The 21255-nt window shown below is 44.7% G+C and overlaps 2 protein-coding genes and 1 long non-coding RNA gene across 21 annotated transcripts; all 3 read right to left on the bottom strand.

Moving 5' to 3' along the window:
- Nucleotides 1-6398: 6398 nt before the first annotated feature.
- LOC120644228 lies at nt 6399-7172 on the bottom strand. Its single transcript, XR_005663527.1, has 2 exons — nt 7034-7172; nt 6399-6887 (listed from the first exon to the last, which is right to left on the bottom strand). It is a non-coding gene; the product is annotated as an uncharacterized LOC120644228 (long non-coding RNA).
- Nucleotides 7173-8518: 1346 nt separating this feature from the next.
- On the bottom strand, nt 8519-21196 carry LOC120644224. Of its 19 annotated transcripts, none has more exons than XR_005663526.1 (8): nt 20895-21194; nt 19089-20551; nt 18329-18396; nt 9411-9524; nt 9178-9345; nt 8924-9099; nt 8710-8858; nt 8519-8635 (listed from the first exon to the last, which is right to left on the bottom strand). XR_005663526.1 is itself a non-coding variant. In XM_039920803.1 (6 exons), exons 2-5 carry the CDS (start codon nt 19128-19130, stop codon nt 8851-8853), a joined length of 300 nt encoding a protein of 99 aa, XP_039776737.1. In that variant the 5' UTR covers nt 19131-20551; nt 20895-21194; the 3' UTR covers nt 8519-8635; nt 8710-8850. The 19 variants fall into 19 exon arrangements, 13 of the variants coding, with proteins under 13 accessions (XP_039776737.1, XP_039776731.1, XP_039776732.1 ...); XR_005663524.1 differs by having other exon boundaries at nt 18329-18427; nt 20895-21193; XR_005663521.1 differs by having other exon boundaries at nt 18329-20551; nt 20895-21190.
- Nucleotides 9531-10688, bottom strand: LOC120644227. The gene is made up of 2 exons (XM_039920804.1): nt 9757-10688; nt 9531-9674 (listed from the first exon to the last, which is right to left on the bottom strand). Exons 1-2 carry the CDS (start codon nt 10483-10485, stop codon nt 9567-9569), a joined length of 837 nt encoding a protein of 278 aa, XP_039776738.1. The 5' UTR covers nt 10486-10688; the 3' UTR covers nt 9531-9566.
- Nucleotides 21197-21255: the final 59 nt, after the last annotated feature.

Here is a 21255-nt window from a genome sequence, read left to right as displayed (position 1 = left end):
CCGCCGTGGACAAGGCAACCGAGTTTTGCTTCTTGGAGCTCCAAGCTACTAAAGACCGGCCAAGAAATTGACAAGTCCCCGTAGTGCTCTTCCGATCCACTTTGCAACCGGCATAATCCGAATCGGAATAGCCAAGTAAATCGAAAGATGAGCCCTTGGGATACCATAAACCAAGGTTAGGAGTGAAAACTAAATATCTTAGTATTCTCTTAACCGCCATCAAATGACATTCTTTCGGATTAGCTTGAAATCTTGCACACATGCACACATTAAGCATAATATCGGGCCTAGATGCACAAAGGTAAAGAAGGGATCCAATCATGGAGCGATATACCTTTTGATCCACGGCCTTGCCATCTCCATTGAGATCAAGATGCCCATTGGTTGGCATGGGAGTTTTGATGGGCTTGGCATTTTCCATGTCAAACTTCTTGAGCATATCATTGGTGTACTTGGTTTGACTAATGAAAGTGCCATCCTTGAGTTGCTTGATTTGAAATCCGAGGAAGAAGGTCAACTCACCCATCATAGACATCTCAAATCTCTTTGTCATAATCCTACTAAAATCATCGCACCAAGTTTTGTTAGTGGAGCCAAATATAATGTCATCGACATATATTTGGCACATAAAGATATCTTTATCAACTTTACGAGTGAAGAGAGTAGGATCGGCTTTGCCTATTTCAAAGCCTTTCCTTAAGAGAAAGTCCTTAAGGCATTCATACCATGCTCTAGGGGCTTGCTTGAACCCATAGAGCGCCTTATGAAGCAAGTAGACATGATTTGGGAATTTTGGATCTTCAAAGCCCGGTGGTTGCTCAACATATACCAATTCGGAGATTGGTCCATTAAGGAAAGCACTCTTCACGTCCATTTGATATAGCTTGAAATCATGGTGAGTAGCATAGGCAAGCAAAATACGAATTGACTCAAGCCTAGCTACGGGTGCATACGTCTCACCAAAATCCAAACCTTCGATTTGTGTGTAGCCTTGAGCAACCAACCTTGCTTTGTTTCTTGTTACCACGCCATGTTCATCTTGTTTGTTTCGAAAGACCCATTTGGTTCCAATGATATTTTGCTTGGGTCTTTCTACTAAGGACCAGACTTCATTCCGAGTGAAGTTGTTCAATTCCTCTTGCATAGCCATCACCCAATCCGGATCATCTAATGCTTCTTCCACCTTAAGAGGTTCCAAAGAAGAAACAAACGAGTAATGTTCACAAAAAGTAGCCAAACGAGATCGAGTGGTTACCCCTTTACTTATACTTCCAAGGATATTATTCACGGGATGATCCTTTTGAATTATGTGATGAACTCTTGGATGTGAAATGGAGGATTGATATTGGATTGGTTCAGCTTCTCTATCATCTTGAGACTGATCTTGATGTTGAATTGATGCCTCAGCTTGAGTGGCCCGGATACTCCGGCCTGGAGTCCGGATACTCTGGTCAATATGTCCGGAGTCTCCGGCTTCATATCCGGAGTTTCCGGGTTTTGCAGCGGATGTAGAGGTAGATGGCCCTTGAAACATCAACACATCATCATCGTCATTGTCCACTTGTTCTTGAGGTTTTATTTCACCAATCGCCAACTTCTTGATAGCTTGACTTGATGATTCTTCCATTCCTACAACATTATCAACTTGCTCCCCTTGAGAGCCATTAAATTCATCAAATGTCACGTCACACGCTTTTTCAACACAACCGGAGGTTTTGTTGAAAACACGATAGCCATGAGCATTTGAGGCATAACCAAGAAGAAAACATTCATCAATTTTAGGTGCAAATTTAGAGTTCTTGGGCTTCTTGTTAAGAATGAAGCACTTACTTCCAAAAACTCTAAAGTAAGACACATTAGGCTTTTTACCAAGTAGGAGTTCGTATGCCGTCTTGTTCAAGATCTTGTGAAGATATAGGCGGTTGATTGCATGACATGCCGTGTTGATTGCTTCCGCCCAAAATTTATCCGAGATTTTGTACTCATCTAGCATTGTTCTTGCGGCCTCGATGAGAGTTCTATTTTTCCTCTCATCAATTCCATTTTGTTGAGGAGTGTATGGAACCGAAAATTCATGACCAATGCCCTCTTCATCTAGAAATTCTTCTACATTAGTGTTCTTGAATTCGGTGCCGTTGTCACTTCTCACTTTCTTGATCTTAGTTTCAAATTCATTTTGAGCTCTTTTTGCAAACTTTTTGAAGGTCTCTTGCACTACGCTTTTATCATGCAAAAAGAATACCCAAGTGAAACGAGAATAATCATCAACAATGACAAGGCCATATTTGTTACCACCAATGCTAATGTACGCCACCAGGCCAAAGAGATCCATATGTAGAAGTTCAAATGGCTTGACGGTGGTGACGATGCTCTTTGATGGATGTGGAACACCAACTTGCTTCCCGGCTTGGCATGCACTACATACACGATCTTTCTCAAAAGAAACATTTGTTAGTCCTAGGATGTGATCCCCCTTTAGAAGTTTGTTGAGATTTCTCATCCCAACATGAGCTAGTCGGCGATGCCATAACCAACCCAAGCTAGACTTTGCTATCAAGCAAGCATCAAGTTGAGCCTTCTCTTAAGAAAAATCCACAAGATAGAGCTTTCCCTTGAGCAACCCCTTGAAAGCAACGGAGTCATCGCTTCTTCTAATGACGGTTACACCCTCGTTAGTGAACAAACAATTGAAGCCCGAATCACAAAGTTGTGAGATGGACAACAAATTGTAACCAAGTGACTCAACTAAAAGAACTTTTGAGAGAGTGAACTTTGAGTTTAGATTAATGTTACCGGTACCAAGCACTCTTCCCTTTTGATTTCCCGCAAAAGTAATGAAATGATCTCCACTTGATGCGGTTATTGTTTCGAACATACTCCTTTCTCCGGTCATATGATTTGTGCAACCACTATCAATCACCCAAGTTGATCCACCGGAGGAGTATCCCTACAAAACAAAGTTACTCTTTTCTTTTAGGTACCCAACAATACTTGGGTCCTTTAATGTTAGTCACAAGAACTTTGGGCACCCATACATAGTTTTTCACTTTTGTGTTCCATGTACGGTGTCCTACAAATTTGGCAACCACTTTACCACGGTGGTTCCTTGTCAATACATAATCGGCATAGAAGGATACATGAGGTGATTCTTGTGCCTTGATCTTAGTTGGGTTAGAGGCATTGAACTTATCTTCTTTGAATGAGGATGCAACAATCTTAGCACCCTCATCACATGTTGTGCCTCTCTTGATGAAGTTGACATGACCACTTTCTTGAATTACATCATTTTTCTTGTGAATGGGAGTGGTCATGTTCACTAGACCTCCTTGAGCTGCCAAGGCGGTCTTGTTCTTGTTTTTGGTAAATGGAATGGCATGTGGAGTACCTTGCCCATTCCTACCAAGTCCCTTACCCACTTCAAACCCAAACTTGCTCATGTATCTTGACCCAAATCCCTTGGTGTGTTTCTCAAATTCACCTACCCTTGTAAAGGGAATATTCTTTGGGACTTGAGTATGTGATGGAGCCTCTTCTTGCAACAAGTGAGTGAGTCTAGAGATTTCTTTCTTCATTGCATTTATCTCAACATGGTTAGTAGCACAAGTTTGAATATCAACATTAAAGCACCGTGCACATCCTTGACTTGTAGAAGGACTAGATGAATTAGATGTCTCTTTAGTCTTAGAAGTACTTTCCCAAAGAGTATTAAATTGAACTTCAAGTGCCGTGTGATTAGCTTGTAAGCTTGTCATGCTCTCTTGAAGTTTCTCATTATCCTTCCTTAGGAAAGTGTTAGTGTCATTGACAAAAGAAAATTTTCTAGTCAAATCATCCACTTTTTCTTTTTCACTAGAGAGTGACTCTTTCAACTCAAGAAGAGTGCCATCCTTGACTTTGATTGAGTTCACAAGTATCTTGTTTTCCTCCCTTTCATAGGCGAGGTCCTTTTCAAGAGCCTTGAATTTTTCTCTCTCAAGTCTAAGCAATTCTTCTTGTGTTTCAAGAGTCTCATCCGCTTCATCTAGTTTCATTACTAATTTCATCATTTTAGTTGCGGCCCCTTTACCATATTTCTTGACTAGTTTAGCAACTTCTACTTCATTATCCAATTCATCGTCCGATGAGTTTGGAGATGTTACCTTGGAGTTTTTAGCCATGAGGCACATGATAGGAGATTCATCTTCATCATCGGTGAGATCTTCAAACAAGCTTGGAGGATGTGGAGATGATGCCTTGAAAGCCATGGTTGCAACATCTTCTTTCTCAGACTCACTTTCTTGTTGTGAATCCCATTCTTGACCAAGATGTGCTTCTCCGGCTTGCTTCTTGTATCTTGATCTATCTCTCTTGGATGTGCTTTCTTTGGTGTCTTTGTTCTTCTTCTTCTCTTCCGGGCAATCGGCAATGAAATGCCCAACTTTGTTACACCCAAAACATGGCCTATTAGACCTTCTTCTTAGCTCATACTTCTTATTCTTTCCAAAGTTTCTAAAGTTGCCTTTCCTTAATACTCTTGTGAAGTTCTTGATAAAGAAAGTCATTTGCTCATCATTAAGCTCTTTATCATCATCACTACTAGTGCCCTCATTTTTTGAGGATTGGTTTGCCTTTTCTTTGCCTTTTGATTTAGCTTGAAGTGCCAACCCACTATTCTTGGCCGCTTGTTCTTGAAGCTCGGCTAGATCTTGGTTAATCTTGACTCTCTTTAATTGATCATGGTGAGCCTCAATTCTTCCAAGTACATTCTCGGTGGTGAAGTGCTTGAATCCTCTTTCGGCTCTAATCAAGTTAGGTAGAGTAACATCCCTAGCCATATACACGGTCAAGAGCTTGTCCACAATCTCACGGTCGCCCCACTTGTCACCACCAAGAGATTTGATTTGATTTGTGATTTTCTTCATGCGGTTGTACATCTCTTTCACACCTTCATCCTTCTTCATGGAGAACAAGCTCAATTCATCTTCTAAAGTTTTGATTCTTGATTCTCGTACTTTCCTTGATCCTTGATGGTTCACTAGGAGAGTGTCCCAAGCATCTTTGGCGGTTGGAGCATCCTCTATCTTGTCAAACTCTTCGGGACTCACGGATGTGTGTAGGATGTTCAATGCTTGGAAATTCCTTTGTAGCACATATGCTTGAACCGGGGTTGGAGTTTCATCTTCATCCGGAATTTCACACCCAACTTCCACAACTTTCCAAAGATCCTTGTGGATTGCATTCATATATCCGAACATCTTAGTCTTCCATTGATTATACCCGGTACCATCAAAGAAAGGTGGCTTGCCCATGTGAATTGATGCATTATGCTCACTAGGTAGAGAAAAAGTGTAATCATGAGCAACTCTTCTATAATCACCTTTGCCTTTTGACTTTGATGAGCTGCCCTTGTTTGAAGAGCGTGAGGCTCTTCTCTTGGAATCGGTGTCGGAGTCATCACTAGAGTCAATGATAACTCGGGAGCTAGTCTTTTTCTTCCTTTACTCCTTCTTCTTTTTCCTCCATGCCTTCCACTCCTCATAAGACATCTCATCATCGAATGTCTCTTCTTCACTTTCTACTCCACCATTCTTATTATTTCCCTTCTTGTTGTTGTTGGATGGCTCTACATTCTTGTCTTTGTCTCTTTTATCACTAGGATCACCTTTTTCACCTTCATTAACCGGAATCTCTTGATTCTTTTCATCATCCGACATCTTGACCTCTCCGGACGGTTAAGCCCTTTGAATGGAGAGCCAAGCTCTGATACCAATTGAAAGGATCTTAAGAGGAACTTTTCATCCATAAGGCTTCAAATCATCGACTACTTCGGTACTCGATCTTCAGATGGGACAAGCTCTCTATTTCCCAAGAGGAACTTTTCGTCCATAAGGCAACAAATCACCCACTACTTCGGTACTCGGTCTCCGGACGGGACAAGCTCCCTATCTCCCAAAAGAATCTCTTCGTCCATGAGACAATAATTGATCGCCTACTTCAGTACTCGATCCTCGAATGGGACCAGTTCCCTATCTCCCAAAAAGGAATTTTTTCTCGTCCACGAGACGACAATTGATCGATTACTACAATACTTGATCCTCGGATGGGACAATTTCCCTATCTCCAAGAAGGACTTAGTCATCCAAAGAGATGACAATTCATCGACTGCTACACACTCGACTTCTAACTCCTAAAAAGGAACCCTTCGTCCTCAAGACGACAACTCGTCGACTACCATAGTACTTGACCGACGAACAACCTCTCCTTTTTCTACAAAGGAACTACTCGTCCACGAGATGACAAGAAAATTGACTACTATTGTACTCGAAGAAATGATTCAAGAATAGCCGATGACAAGCTTCATAAAAAAGGCAACCAACCAACCGACCAGTCAAATAAAAGGAAAAAGTACTATACATCAGAATGTTAAAAGTACTCAAGAGGATTCACATCCAAACAAAAACCAAGAGGATATTACAACAACTGTTCAAGCCTCTGGCACAGGCTCCAAGCTGCTGATAACCTTATCAGCAACAGGCTTCATCTCCGTGACATATTCAGAGAATTGCTCCTCCGAATAGCCAATGGTAACCCCATCGCCAATAAAGGACAAGTTCACGGAAGGAAGAAAGGACTTAACTAATCCTAAGGCATGAGCCAAGTGATCCCTAGAAGTATCGGAGAAGAAGCTGCTGAGTCACTGGAGGTTTCACGAAGACGCTCCAGCAAACTCCTCTCGCCAGCTTCTTCATCCTCGACCATCCCGACGACTACTTGAGCCGCCGCCTCAAGATCAGCCAGTTGCTGAGCTTTCTGATCACGATCAGCCGCCAAGTCTCTGATCTGGTTCATATCACTGATCATTTGCTTATCAGCATCAGCCTTGAACTTGGACAGCTTCTCCACAACATCTGCATGACGATACATAATATTGGTCAGATCAGTCACCTCATTATCCCTTCACAACAACAAGCTTTTAAGCTCTGTCAAAGCAGGGAAAACATGAGAACAGAAGAAAACCACCCGAAGGACAGGCACCAAAGAAGGAAAAGAATACCTTTCTACTCCTTGGCAGCAGCCTTGACCTTCTCCTGCAACTTGGAGGCCTTATCCTTCAGAGAAGAATTGTCCTGCTCCAAAATCTCCACCCGGGCCTCCAGAAGCTTGACCTTTTCCGACTGCTCCCGAGCAGACTTGAAAGGATCTTAAGATGCTTAGAGGGGGGGGTGAATAGGCAATCTGCAATTTAAAACACTTAACAAAAGGGGTCAGACACAGACTATCCCGGATACTCCGGGTATATGCACGGATACTCCGGGTTTGGTGGTCCGGAGTATCCGGAGCTATATCCGGAGTCTCCGGGTTTGAACAACCTGAACCGAACCTGCAAGAATCTCTGTATGAAAAGTAGATCGAGCTAGAGAATGAGTACCAGGGGTTCCTTAAGGTTGATATCCAACAAATGAAGTTTACTAGAAACTCGTGAGTGAGTAGATCGAGCTCAAACCCTAGAAAAGAAGTCTCACAAGCAAATGATAACGAAATTAAGTAAACTAAGACAAGGAGACAAGGATTTGTTTCCCGATGTTCACACCCGAAGGTGCTACGTCTCCATTGAGGAAGGATTCGAGAGACGGTTCTCAAGAACCCCTATGCTCCTCTCCCAAGGGCGAGATCACCTCTCAAGCCCAAGTTTACTTACTATGGATTCCTCGGTGAGGAATGGAGATTACAAACTTCTTGTGCAGCTCACAATCTTGGTTGAGCAATCACAAACACGCCTAGCCGTCTAGGAGCACAAGTCTCCAAGAGTAACAAACTTGAATCCGCGGGCTTGACCAAAACCAAGCGCTCAAGAGATGGGAATGAGGCTCACTCGCTTGAATCCTTGCTCTTGCTTGCTTCTCACTCAAATCCCTCAAGGGAATCACTCAAGAATGGAGAAGGGAGAGTGAAGGAGCTCTTTTTGGCTTAGGTTTGAGTTCTGTTCGTCCAAAATGGCAAGAGAGGGGGCTGAAGGGGTATGGAGGGAGTATTTATAGTCTTCAGCCCAAAAATAGCCGTTGGGCGAAAGGGTACCCGGAGACTCCGGGTATATGCCCGGAGACTCCGGGCAACCCTGATTTTTCAGCCCAGAAACAGCACCCGGACACTCCGGGCAATGGGGTCCGGAGTATTCGGCCCTATACCCGGAGTATCCGGGTAAGGCAGGAAAAATCTTCGGTTTATGGCTCCTTTGAGTTGTTTTGTGGCTCACAAATGTTTGTATAGGTTCTCTTGAGCACAAGATCTAAATCAAAACCCTTGAACCAAGTCCCTCTTGATAGTACGGCGTTCCTATACTCAAATTTCAAATTCAAAATCTAATTTCTTGAGTAAACTTGAACTTCACTTTTTCATTTCCTTTTCGAGGGTCGTATATCGTCACTTGATTCACCTATACATGTTCACCACCTGCACACATGCTCAATTACACGATTAAACGCACATGTGTTTTGTCATTAACCACCAAAACCCACTTTAGGGGCCTAGATCACTTTCAAGACTTCTCAAGAGCAGCCATCTTCTCAAGCTGCAGCGACTGGGCAGCCGACAACCGGAGACCCTCCCCAGTCCGCCGAAGGAACTCGGCCTGCTTGGCAACTTGTTTAGCCAGATCCTGCCAACAAAATGAAATCAAGACAAAGTACTTGACAACTCAACAAAAGTACTCGATTACAATTAGATACTTACAACGAGAGCAGAATGGCAGCCCAGAATCCCCTGGGCGACTGCAGTCGACTCCTCGACCGGCTTCTCCACCTCCTGCTGCGACGTCTCTAGCGGAACCAGATCAACCTTGGCAGCAGCAGGACTCTTCGGCTGGTCCGCGGCCTACTTATCTGAAAAACACAAAGATATTAGCAAAAAGCCTGACGGAAAAGACAATCAAGCCACTCACCAGTACCAGCGGTAGGAGACTCCTTGCTCGCCTCCTCGGTGACCAGATCTTTCGCCGCCCCAGAAGTAGAATCAACCACCCGATCACCCTCCTTTGGCGAACCAGGAGGCAACTGGGTGATGTTCTTAAGGGAACCAAAGATCCCTTTCTCCGACTCATCAAACCCAAGAGCATCCGGATTGCTACAAAAAGAAGCACTCGACACTTCAACAACAAAATCAAAGGAAAACAAAAAGCATTCGATCAACAATCGCCCTTACTGAGAGGAGTGTTTGAGCACAAATTTCCTCGATCTAGTAAACTTCGAGACCATACTCAGCCCCGAAGCACTCTGCCCCTTAGCAGAGCCACTCCCGCCGGATTCAGCCGGCGCAGCGGGAGGGCTCTCGACAGAACCCACCGCCTGCCTCTTAGAAGGAGAAGGAAGCCTAAGATGAGAGAAAACCATCAAAATCAAGCGCAACAACCCAAAAAAGTACCAACCCGTACTCACCAGTCACTACTACCAGCAAAAGCGGTGCCCCGCTTCTGAGTCCTTATAGACTCAACTGCCGGCTCATCCGATGTCCGGCCCCAACATCAAACGTCGTCCGACTGGCCGACGGACCTGCAAACAAGATACAACTAAGGTCAATCAAGGATCCAATGGTCAATTCGAACCAAAGACAAATGAAGTCAGAGGCACACTTGAGTCAGTATGTGCCAAAGGCACATCTTTAGGCAGAGGAGGCCTACTCTGATAGTTTTCGGGATTAATCTGCACGAAAGATACTAGATCAACTTGACTACTCGACAAAAAGTACTCGAACTACATTTCAGTCGACTACTCGAAACAATACCTCCCGTGGATGCCTGCCAGCACTGAATGTCCCAGCACTATTGGCCGTCCCAGCCACGTTCTTCAACAACCCCAACACCCGATCCTTCAGATCATCCTTAGTAATCTTGGATCGGCTATAACGGGAAGGATCCGCACCTCCCGTATACTGAAAGCCCAAATGGACCCACTGCTGCAATGGCTGGATCCTCCACATCGACCAATGCGTAACAACAGAAGCACCGCAAATCTGGTGATCCGCCTTCAGCCTCTCGATCTCCTCAAGAAGGAAATTAACCTGATCCCCCCCCCCGCTCCCCTTGGAATTCCAACTTGACTTTTTCACAGGTGGGCCTGGAGTGCGAGTAGGAAGAGAAGAAGAAAGGTTCCTAATATAAAACCACATCGACTTCCAGTCGATGACCTTATCACTCAAATCATAAAGAATATACTTGGGTTGCTTCACCTGATGGAATTGCAACCCAGCTCCCCCAACTACATCTACCTTAGAATCATTGGGATGGGATTTCAGATGGAAGAAATACTGAAACAAATCAAAGTAGGGCTCGATCCCTAGAAAAGCCTCGCAAAGATGGACGAAAATCGAGATGTGGAGAATAGAGTTAGGGGTCAAGTGATGCGCCTGAACCCCCCCAATGGAAAAGGAGGCCCCGGAAGAAATCGGAAACAGGAAAACCGAGGCCCCGAAGAACATAAGGAAGGAAAACAACAGATTTGTTTCCTTCCTCATGGGGAAAAGATTCCCCAGCAGACCCACACCAATGGATAATGCTGCGGGGTTGAAGAAGATGCATTCCCACCAGATCCAGAAGATGGGAGTCGGTACACTTACTCGATTTCCACCCGTGGATCTCTGCCTCGACAACGGCAGCGTTGTCCACCTTCCCCTTCGCAGCAGATCTCTTCGACATCGTGAGAACGATTCTCTCTTGCTTCACGCTCGGGGGCTAGCAGTGGCTAGTTTCTTGTGGCACTTAGAGGCGAGAGTAGATGAGTTTTTTTGGCGGCGGTAGAGGAGGTTAAGGAAGCGTGCCAAACCTAGATCTACTCGAACAGTTAAATGAGCGCACCCCATGGTAGTACGGTAAATAACAAGAAGTTCAAGGGTCACGCGCCAGTTCCAGAATTAATTCAGCAAGCAAATTCCTGACCTCCCCACAGAAGAAGCAGAATCTGCGCAAAAAATGGAAATTTCCTTTCAAAGATTACATTCCAAAACAAAGAAAATACAAAGATCTCAACGGTTTTACCACTCGATCTCAACTACAAAGGGGACAACCCAAGGGCTGATACAAAGATACAAAGCTTGTTACTCTCAAAGGGGAGTAACTTAGATACATTCTGGGAGGAAAAGGCTTGTTGTAAGAAGATATGGATGGCCCAGAACATAGCAAATCCTCTTCTTGCATCCACTCCTCTCCCTGATACGTTTTGCAACAAAAACAATGCCATCTCTCCAGAGGCCATCGGGGGGGGGGGGGAGACAACCACAGTTCCCACCCGAAAAGGCTTCTGATACGGCTTCCACCAGCTCTCTATCAAGACAACCAGGATGGCTGCGATGTGAAGAGCAAAGGTGGCGGCCTGAGAGATAACAAGTGTTTATGCTGCTCGCAAATACTCTACTAGCACCTACAAGGACGAATCGAGTACTCTTATCGGGCGGTCGAGTACTCTCCAATGAAGAACTCTACTTGGAACCCATGGCTACATCTGCAAGAATGAGGATCCAAAGTTAGCAGACCTGGTTTAAATAGAGGAAGCAACAAAGCCACGGCCCAGCCCGTGTCACCCAAGAAGCAGGGAACCTCACGGGCGAAACAGAAAAGATTCCGCAGCAGTACCCACCATGTGAACCTACGGACAAATAGTACACCGCACTGTCACCTTTTCAGAAGATTCGCTGCAGCACCGATGAGCTCAGAAAGATTGCAGAGGACACGATATTATCTCCTGGACTATTAACCCCAAATCACGGATTCGAACTCAAGGCCCGGGGGATGCGGGATACGTGTCATAAATGGCAACTTTTTCGAAAAAAAGTTCCAAACTCCAGACAGAAGATCAAAAGAACCCAGAAGACTGAGTTGATCCTCAGCCTGATTCATCAAATCAAACTAAGGCTCGGGGGCTACTCCATATGGAACGCGAGTACATTGCGCACCATATATACAGATTCGGGGCTTGAGCACCTCATAACCTCGATGCAGCCGAAGAAGCACCCGGAAGACTACTCGAAACGATCGATGGGCTCTGAAGATGGACAATTTGCTCCAGAAGCACTCGAAGCGCTCGATTACGCAGACAAAAGTCGAGGAGCTCTCAAAGTACCTGACGGACGTCTTCAGAAGCGCTCGAGGCCTGCAGGACTCGACTACGAAGAGCTTGGGGGCTTGTCAGACCTGGGGCAGCAGGACTGCTCATCAGGACGGAATATTCTAGAGTAGGGAGTAGTACATGGGTATGCCCTACCTCTTTTGTATCTACCCGAATAGGAGTAGAACTAGTCGACGGTCTCGGGAACTAGCCGAACCCCTCGGACTAGAATCCTAACAGAACTCGACTAGGATTTCCATGTAACCCTATTCCCTCAGACTATATAAGGGCGAGCAGGGACCCCTTCAAAACATCAAACAATACCTGAGGGAATACAAACTACCACACATGACGTAGGGTATTACGCTTCGACGGCCTGAACCTGTCTAAATCCTTGTATTCCTTGCACTGGCGTTCTGATCTCGGCGAGTCCCTACTCATAACCACTCTCCTCGGGATACCCCTCGGAGAACCCGACGGTAAAACACCGACAGTGGCATATCCGTATCTGACACGTATCGGATATGGATACGCCTTGGATATGGCTTGGATATCTTTTCAGCCATATCCCAAAAATATGGATACATATTGGCTCAGATAAGTGTATCCGACATGTATTTGAGAGGGTGTCGCGCGGTGGAGAGAGGATGGAGGCTCCCCAACCCGGCCAGATCCGCCCGAGCTCGGCGCCTCCTTCCCCTGCTCCAGTGCCGGCGATCGTGAGCTCCAGTGGGCGGCGGCGAGCATGGGGTCCGCAAGCTCCAGGGGCGGCGGCGGCGAAGGCCGCGAGCTCCAGGAGGGCTGGCGGGGCTCATGGGCAGTGAGGAGCGGCGGCGGCCTCGCGTGCGCGCGCTCCCACCACGGTCGGCCTCGCGTGGTGGAGAGGGGCTGGCGGACGAGGTGTGGGTGGAGAGGGGCAAGCGTAGGAGGGCTGTGCGCTTCTTGCGCTAGCGCAGGTGAGGAGAACGGGGAGGCGGAGGAGGACGTGGATTTTTCACATGCCCCTGTGGCCGCCGGGTCTATCGTGGCCCTTCGCAGCATCGAGATTCGTAAAAGTGTACTTACTCAGTTGACTAGTTAACTGTAGGAGCGGAAGTTGTTGAAATAGAGGTGCGGAGGGTAAAATAGACAATGTACTGCAGCCTATTTTGAAACGTTTCTAGCATACCATTGTGAACAGAGCCTGTACTTCATTCCCTTTTTGCTCAAGGAAGACCTCCATTACCGCCGACCATGGACGAGACATGAGAGAGGGGAGAGCTCAATGTTGAAAGACTTAAGTGCGGAGATCTCGCCGAATCAAATCCAAGATCTGGCGTCCACCAATGTCGCATAACCACCGGCCCCTTCGATTCTAGGCCATTAGCGCCGCCGCGCACAACTCCAGCCATGGATGCCCCCGCCCCGACCTGGCCCAACCGCCTCCCCAGCCGCCAGAACCCTAATGCTGCCCTCCCACCATCCCCACCGCCTGGCCGGCCTGCCTCCCCGAACCCCCCCCCCCCCCCCTTCTCTTCTAAGCCCACCGGAGTTGGGGAAGAAGAGAACTCCAGCGAGCTCGACAGGAAGTTGCCACAGAATCACTGGCTAGTCCAGAGATACCAAGCCCCACGAATTCACCAATATTGGGGGTGGTGTCTCCAAAGGCGGCTATGGAGCCACAAGTGACAGTTGGTGCTTCTGTGCTGCCAGCGAAGGCTTCTGCTCCGGGTGGTGCAAGCTCTCAAAAAAGGGGAGCAGGTCTTCAGATTACTAGTTTATCAACTCTGCCAGCTTCTGTGCAAGCGACTTTAATGGCAGATCTGATCGATGATCTATTGTTAATGCCGGAAAAACTGAAGGTCTTACAAGACAATTTGAAGTCTTGTTACAAGATCACCATGGTAAGTATCTATTGAGTATTTTTCCTTGTATTAATGCTACAGAAGGCTTGTGCTAAGCATGTCATGCTGTTTGAAAGAAATGGCCAATCGCTCGTATCTCAAATCCCAGAAGTTGAAGGCTTCTGTTGATGCTAGTCAACTTCTGGTGGATAAGGAGCGCTGTTTAAAGGAACAGACCGACAAATATCTTGATGTCAGGAACCAATTATACAAGCTTGAGCATGAAAGCACTCGTCAAATGTGGCTCCTGAAGAAAGATGTGGAGAATGTGGAGAATGAAAAGAAAGAACTCGAAGAGCAAAATCAAATTCCTCACAGTAAAATAGAGGGGATTAAAAAGAGCCATAAAGGTAACCTCCCTTCTTGCTTTGTGCTGAGTTGTTTAGTGAACTCAAGAGCTGAAAAAATGTCTTCTTTGTTCTGTAGATGAAGTCGAGAGCTTGAAGGCACAGCTTTCTGAGTATTCAGAGCTGAAAAGAGCTACACAGACGATAGTAGACATGGTTGATCCGCCTGAAGAGGGAACCCTAGTACAAAGACTTTGGTGGAGCAACTTCAAGAAGATCCCCAAGGTTGTCGGGTACCTCTCGGACAACACCAAGCTCTATGTGGCGCAAGTATTAGGGCTGTTTAAGTCATACTGGCCTCAGGCAAATCTAGTTCCTCATGGAGAGGGCATGTCATAATGTTCTGAAGAGAAATTCTCTGCGTTCCGAGAGGAAGCCAAGCCGATTGCAGAAAAGATAGTTAAAAGCTCAGAACAAGATGAAAAGAGCTAAATTCTCTTTCTTGAACTTTGATTATATGCATGCGTGCAACTGCATGTATGATGTGTGTAGAGTACATGTTTTTAGTATCTACGATCGTGTGTTTGTTGTCAGTTTGTAATATGTTCCATGCAATACTTTTGTCTGTAGTACTCGATTCTCGCTCCTTTTCTTTGAAAGGCTGGGAATTCGAGAAGACAAGTTGCTGCAGGAAGAAATGATCATGTTAGGATCGAAGAGGCGCAAGAACCTGATTCTACTTGATTGGCCCGTGCCTTTAACTCTGGAATGCAGAGAAAGGTTGGTAGTAGAACGATCTCATTGTGAGAACTGGTAGAGATCTTTGTGAAGATCAAGTAGGTGTAGAGACCCAAGAACTACTCGATTTCACCAGAGCCCTTCGCCTTATATGACAAAGGAAGGTGTGAGCTACTAAGTAGGGGATCCTGTAAAGGATAAGGGGTGATCCGTTTGGATCTAGTAGGCGTGGATGCCAATGACCACTCGATTCATCTATCTTTCCTTTGAAAGGAATTCGATGTCATGACTTCTCGGTGGGAAGATTCCTTGAGATTGAGTGGGTGTAAGGACCCGAAAGTACCCGATATGCCTGTACCTTTCACTCTATTGAGTAGAGGAAGGTTGGCGAGGTTTTTACCCTGTAGTATGGTTGAGTAACCAAAGGGATGTCTTTAAGTTTGTTTGCCCTATCCTTGAAAGAAAGTAAGTGCTTCAATTTCCATCTTTTATTGAACAAACATATGTTGACGTACAATCTTTTAAGGATAGAAACGACGTAGGTGTTCAATGTTCCAAGAATTTGGCACATCTTGTCCCTCAAAGTCGACCAGTCAATATGATCCTGGTCTTGTGACTTTGGTGATGACAAACGGACCTTCCCATCTGGAGTTTAGCTTGTGTAGTCCTGTTTAGTCTTGGATACGTCACAAAACCATATCGCCGATGTTGAAAGATCTCCGCTGGACATTACGATCATGATAGCGTCTGATTCCTTGGAGATATCTAGCGGACTGAAGTAAAGCATTGCATCTGACCTCTTCCATGGAATCCAGCTCAAGTTGTCTAGCTTCATTTGCTTCTCCTTCTTGGTATGTTTCCAATCTTGGTGATTCCCACATGATGTTAGCTGGAAGTATAGCCTCTAATCCGTTGACAAGAAAAAATGGACTTTGTCCTGTTGCTTTGCTAGGCTGAGTACGTAGCAATGTGAGGGAGCTCATAAATCTATTTGCCGCCTTTCTTTGTATTTTCATCGTAGACTCTTTTCTTTGGTCCATCCAGAATCATGCCATTGATGTGCTCAACCTGGCCATTGGCGCGTGTGTGAACCACTGATACGTACTTGACATCGATGGAGGCATTTTCGCAGAACTCCTAGAATGATCCAGAAGTAAAATTGGATCCCAAGTCCGTGCTGATGGTATGAGGGAAGAAAAAATGATGCAGTATACCACAAATGAAGTCGACTGCTCTATCTAATGAGATTTTGGTGATTGGTTTGAATTCTATCCATTTTGTAAACTTTTCGACTGCTACTAAGATGTGAGTAAACCCTCCCGGTGCTGTTATTAGAGGGCCAATCATGTCCAGGCTCCAGCAGGCAAAGGGCCAAGACAGAGGAATTGTAATCAGGTCATGGGCTGTGATGTGAGCTTGCTTCCCGAAGAACTGACATCCTTTGCATCTTCAAACGAGATCTTCAGCGTATGTTAAAGCTGTTGGCTAGAAAAATCTTGATCTGTATGCTTTGCCAACTAAAGTTCTCGAGGCAGCGTGGTTGCCGCAAGAACCATCATGAATCTCTCGTAGAATTGCTCTCCCTTTCTCTGTGGAGACACACTTCATGAGGATCCCGGAGGCTGAACGTTTGTACAAACTGTCCCCAACGACAGCATAGCCCTTGGAGTATCGGACTATGCGAGCTACTTCAGTGTTGTCTAGTTCGACACCTGGAGGTAGCTTGAATTCTTTGATGAAGTCGATAAAGAGGGTTCTCCAATCTTCTTCGACCATCTTAACCTCTTGACTTGTTGATGTTGTGGTTGAGTCAATGGTTGTCTGTCCCGACAGGTTGACAGAGGGATGATGTAGTTCATGGACGAATACACCTGGTGGGACATTGGCTCGCTCGGATCCAAGCTTGGAGAGTGCATCAGCTCCCACGCTGTTGTCATGAATGACGTGGTGAATTTCCAAGCCTGAAAACTTGTTTTCCAGTTTTCGGATTTCTGCGACATATGCGTACATAGTCTCCTTGTTGATGTCCCACTCCTTATTCACTTGCTGTACGACTCGTAAGGAATCGCCATAGACGAGTAGTCTTTTAATGCTGAGGGAGATTGCAAGGCGAAGCCCATGCAGTAATGCCTCATATTCTGCCTCGTTATTGGAGACAGGGAATAGTATTTGAAATACATATTTCAGCTCTTCTCCTTTTGGGGATATGAACAGTACCCATGCATTGCCGCCCCCTAGTTTGAGGGAGCCGTCGAAGTACATTATCCAATGTTTTGGACAATCGACTGGTGCGGAGATTTGATTTTCCCACCACTCTGCTAGGAAATCTACTAGAGCTTGTGATTTGATGGCGGTTTTTGGCTGGAATTTGATTTCTAAAGCACCCAGTTCTACCGCCCACTTGGATATGCGTCTAGTGGCATCCCGATTGTGGAGTATGTCCGCCAATGGGAAATCGGTAACAGCTATGACTTTATATTCGTCAAAAATAGTGTCGGAGCTTCCTGGAAGTGATGAAGATCGCTTATAGTAGTTTCTGAATCGAGGGATAGCAGACTTTTGATTCAGAGAGTACTTCGCTGATGAAATAGACCAGACTTTTAACTCCATAGGCATGGCCTTCTTCTGGTCGCTCGACCACGATAGCTGTGCTGACAACATGGGTTTATTGCCTCAATGTAGAGTAGCAAGTTCTCGCCTGGTGAAGGAGCAGTGAGGATTGGCGGGATCTGGAGACGGTGCTTCAGGTCTTCGAGTGCTTTTGCTGCTTCCGATGTCCAATGAAACTTGTCTTTTATTGTTTCCCTGCTGGCCTTTGTCCTGGATCTGGATGAGCAAACCAAGAATATGAACTTCCATATAACGCTTGATTTCACTGAAAAGTAAAAAACTAAACCTGACAGTGGGGAAAAAAATAAGGGAGGTATAACAAGGCAATGGAAGGTGAAGCTCTATGACTATCTAGAGCAACAAAATTTAGGGTTCCCTAGTATTGTAGTATACAGGGTCCCCTAGCTATATGTCATTCAAATGTGCTCTTGATGATAAATCTAAATCATGTCAATTCAGTCAATATGACCAGTGAAAAATGCATGGTTAAATAATTGATCAACATAGGGATGGCTGAACAATCGACCATCATGTGCCGGCAAAGTTCAGAGAATTGTAATCAAGAAACTCAAATAAAATTTAGAAGAATAGTAGTACTTCCTGGTACCCAACAAAAGAAAAATTAACCCTTTTCTTCTGAAATATGGTGCTAGTCATTTTAGTATGTCCATTTTTCTCAGTGCAACAAACTAAAGAGAAAGAAAAGGTATTTCTGATCTTTAGAAAACTGAAATCAAACCTTATGTGGTCTTTCAAGGTGCTTTTTCTGGCCGACAGTCTGTCAGACTCCATCATGTATCCTCTCTCCTTCATAAAGCTTTTCAAATTATGAACTCACCTAAACACTCCCAAAAAAACCACATATTTTTGGGCTTCTAATTTTCAAAAGAATTGCTAGCTCTAGTAGATTAAAGGCCAAAAGAAAGCTATCTCTTGGCTGCAAAAAATATATTATTACACAACAAATAGAAACAAAGAAATAATGTGATAGAATGAAATATTATTCTGTACAATTACAAACCTTCATCAATGATGGAAGCTTTTCTGAATGGCCCATTTTTAGAAACAAATGCAGGATTAGTAGTAGGAACATACTGAATTGAAGTTTGGGCACCATAGGAATCATCAATTTGTTGAGTCAAATCCGATGTACCAAAATTAACATCTAAAAGACACAGAACAGGATTTACAAAATCTAAAAATACATTTTTTGCAAACTTATCATACAAGTATTTTGGCCTCTTTCACCTTCAACTTTTGTGCCTACCCCATCCACAAAGGATCAATGTTAGGCAGGCCCACCAAACCAGCCCATAAATGGCAACAATATGAACTCTAAATGTACATTCTTAGCAAAGTGAACTGGTTATCACCATCCTTTTGTTGCAAGGAAATTCAGCTGATCATCACAAACTTGGATATATCAAAAAAGTAAAATACCAACTTATTTCATTTTTATTCTAAATTAGCAAAGAAGATTAGATGCCTGAACGAAGTACCTGGATGATGCTAGGCAAAATGGATGGGGAGGAGGGGGGCATTGTTGCTGGTTGTAACAGAACCAACAATTGACCGGCTTAGGCCATAGATGTTCCGGTACTCAAATATGCAGGGTGGCAATAGAATGGTGATTCAGCACACATGGAAACATTGTCAATAGTAATGCAACTATCAGAAATTTGAACAAGCAAGCACCTCGATCTGTTGCGAGTATGAACGCAAGCACATTCTAATAAATTTAGACTACACAAGTGGGCAAAGGTGGAATTGCTTGGTATAGGTCTATAATAAAAACAAATGCAAAGCTAATCAGATACTCAAACTTTCTTTTTCACAATAACCAACCAAGAACCACATATTCTACATAGTGCTCGTACTTATTTTTTAGAATATACCAATTGCTACTGGAAACTTTGACAATACACTAAAAAATATCTGGTTTTTTGAAGTAATCGACCAAGTTTCATTACTGAAAATTGTCATTATGCAAAGACAAGAAAGAACTATTAAGTATGCCTGAAAAAGAACGACTTTCCTCCAAGCCTTGATTTGCTAGAGGACTTGCATCACCTACTATTTTATAGAAGCAACAATTAAAAGCTTGAAAGTGCTACGCTAATGACAATCGAAATGTTACAGGAATGATCTTTCCTAATTAAAGTAATTATTCATCAAAAGATCAATCACGGAATTACATAGAAAAAATAATAGGCAAGCAAAGACTACCACATTGTTACAGGAAAGTGAAATTCCACATACTCTGACACTTGAAACCTTGTTGGTCCTATGCTGCTTACCTGCGCAAGCTGATATGACTATCCCTGCTATGGTGGGCTTCCTCCTAAAAAACAGAGGGAGAAAGCCAAGTTTTTGATGGAATCATAATGGTACATAGTATAAAAGCCAATAGGTCGCAGAGCTGCAGCTGCTGCCTGCCGCTGTTGGACTTCTGAAAACTGAACCACAAAAAAAGGGTCCAGCAGCTCCTGCGCTCCCACCGACGAGCAGTTAGAACATACCAGTTAATCGGGGTGCTTAGGTTGAAGATGGAACCACATTCATGTTAGGATAGGACCTGAGCATTGGAAAAGCAGAATTGTACGGCAAATAACATCACATAGAGCACAAGAAACCATTTTCCTTTTCTAAAGATCACCACCAGTAAATTTATTGTTGCTGCTCGACAATATGAGAGTGCCGCACCTTTGACAAATAAAAATTGCATCTGCTCCATCAGAATATTCTAGACATCCTTGTCAATCCTATTAGTGAAAAGAACAAAAAGTATCATACTATGCGTACAACGATCCTCGTCGGCATTTCATCGAGCATGTGGTGAGCAAGCATGGAATTATATGAAAGACAGTGAGCTACAGCTCACCCATGAATCGGGGCAAGCTTAATGTCTTCCTTGCACTTGGAATGTCCCAAAGCTCAACATGTGGATTCTCCTTTTCAGTTACTGAATGAAAATAATGGCAAGAAGATTAAATAATACAAAAGTTCAGGCAGCTTCCTGCATTGCATCAGCTCATCCAAGTATTCTATTTTCAGTGTTCTAAAAAACGTTTTTAAACGTCGTTTAATTTTGATTAAACGCTGAACGGTGGCTAAGCGTTGCGTTTAATCACAGTGTCGTTTAATCACAACACACGTTTAATCATGTTCAATCCACGTTTAATCACAAAAAACTCTAAACCATAGGCAAGCGTTCGCTTAGCGTCTAACGTTTTTTAGAACCTTGTCTATTTTACTAATTTCATACGATAGATCAACTTTTGCACAAAGGTAATACAGTAGAGTACCGGGAGAAGAGAAGCGGGAGGGAGGGTGGAAGCAGCTGTCGTCGATGTGGCCGCGCAGCACGGTGGGATGGGGTGGGAGCAGGCGCCGTTGACGGCGTTGCTATGGCCGTGGAACGCGGCGGGGGGGGGGGGGGGGGGGGGGGTGGACGCAGGGCGCCCCGCGGTGCCTGGGAAAGAAAGAGAGCGCGCGGTATTTGCGGGACACGGGAGGAGAGGCAGGCGACCGGCGGGGAGCGAGCGGCGGCGCCAGAGATGAAAACAGAGAGAGACCAAAGCCAAGAGGAAAAATATCACAAAACCAGATAAGATAAAACCCCCGTGTGCCTCCCTCCCTCCCTCCCTCCCTCCACCACACTCGTTC

The sequence above is a fragment of the Panicum virgatum genome, chromosome 8K, assembly GCF_016808335.1.
Source record: "Panicum virgatum strain AP13 chromosome 8K, P.virgatum_v5, whole genome shotgun sequence".
Taxonomy (NCBI): Eukaryota; Viridiplantae; Streptophyta; class Magnoliopsida; order Poales; family Poaceae; genus Panicum; species Panicum virgatum.
This window is presented reverse-complemented; position numbering and strand designations above follow the sequence as displayed.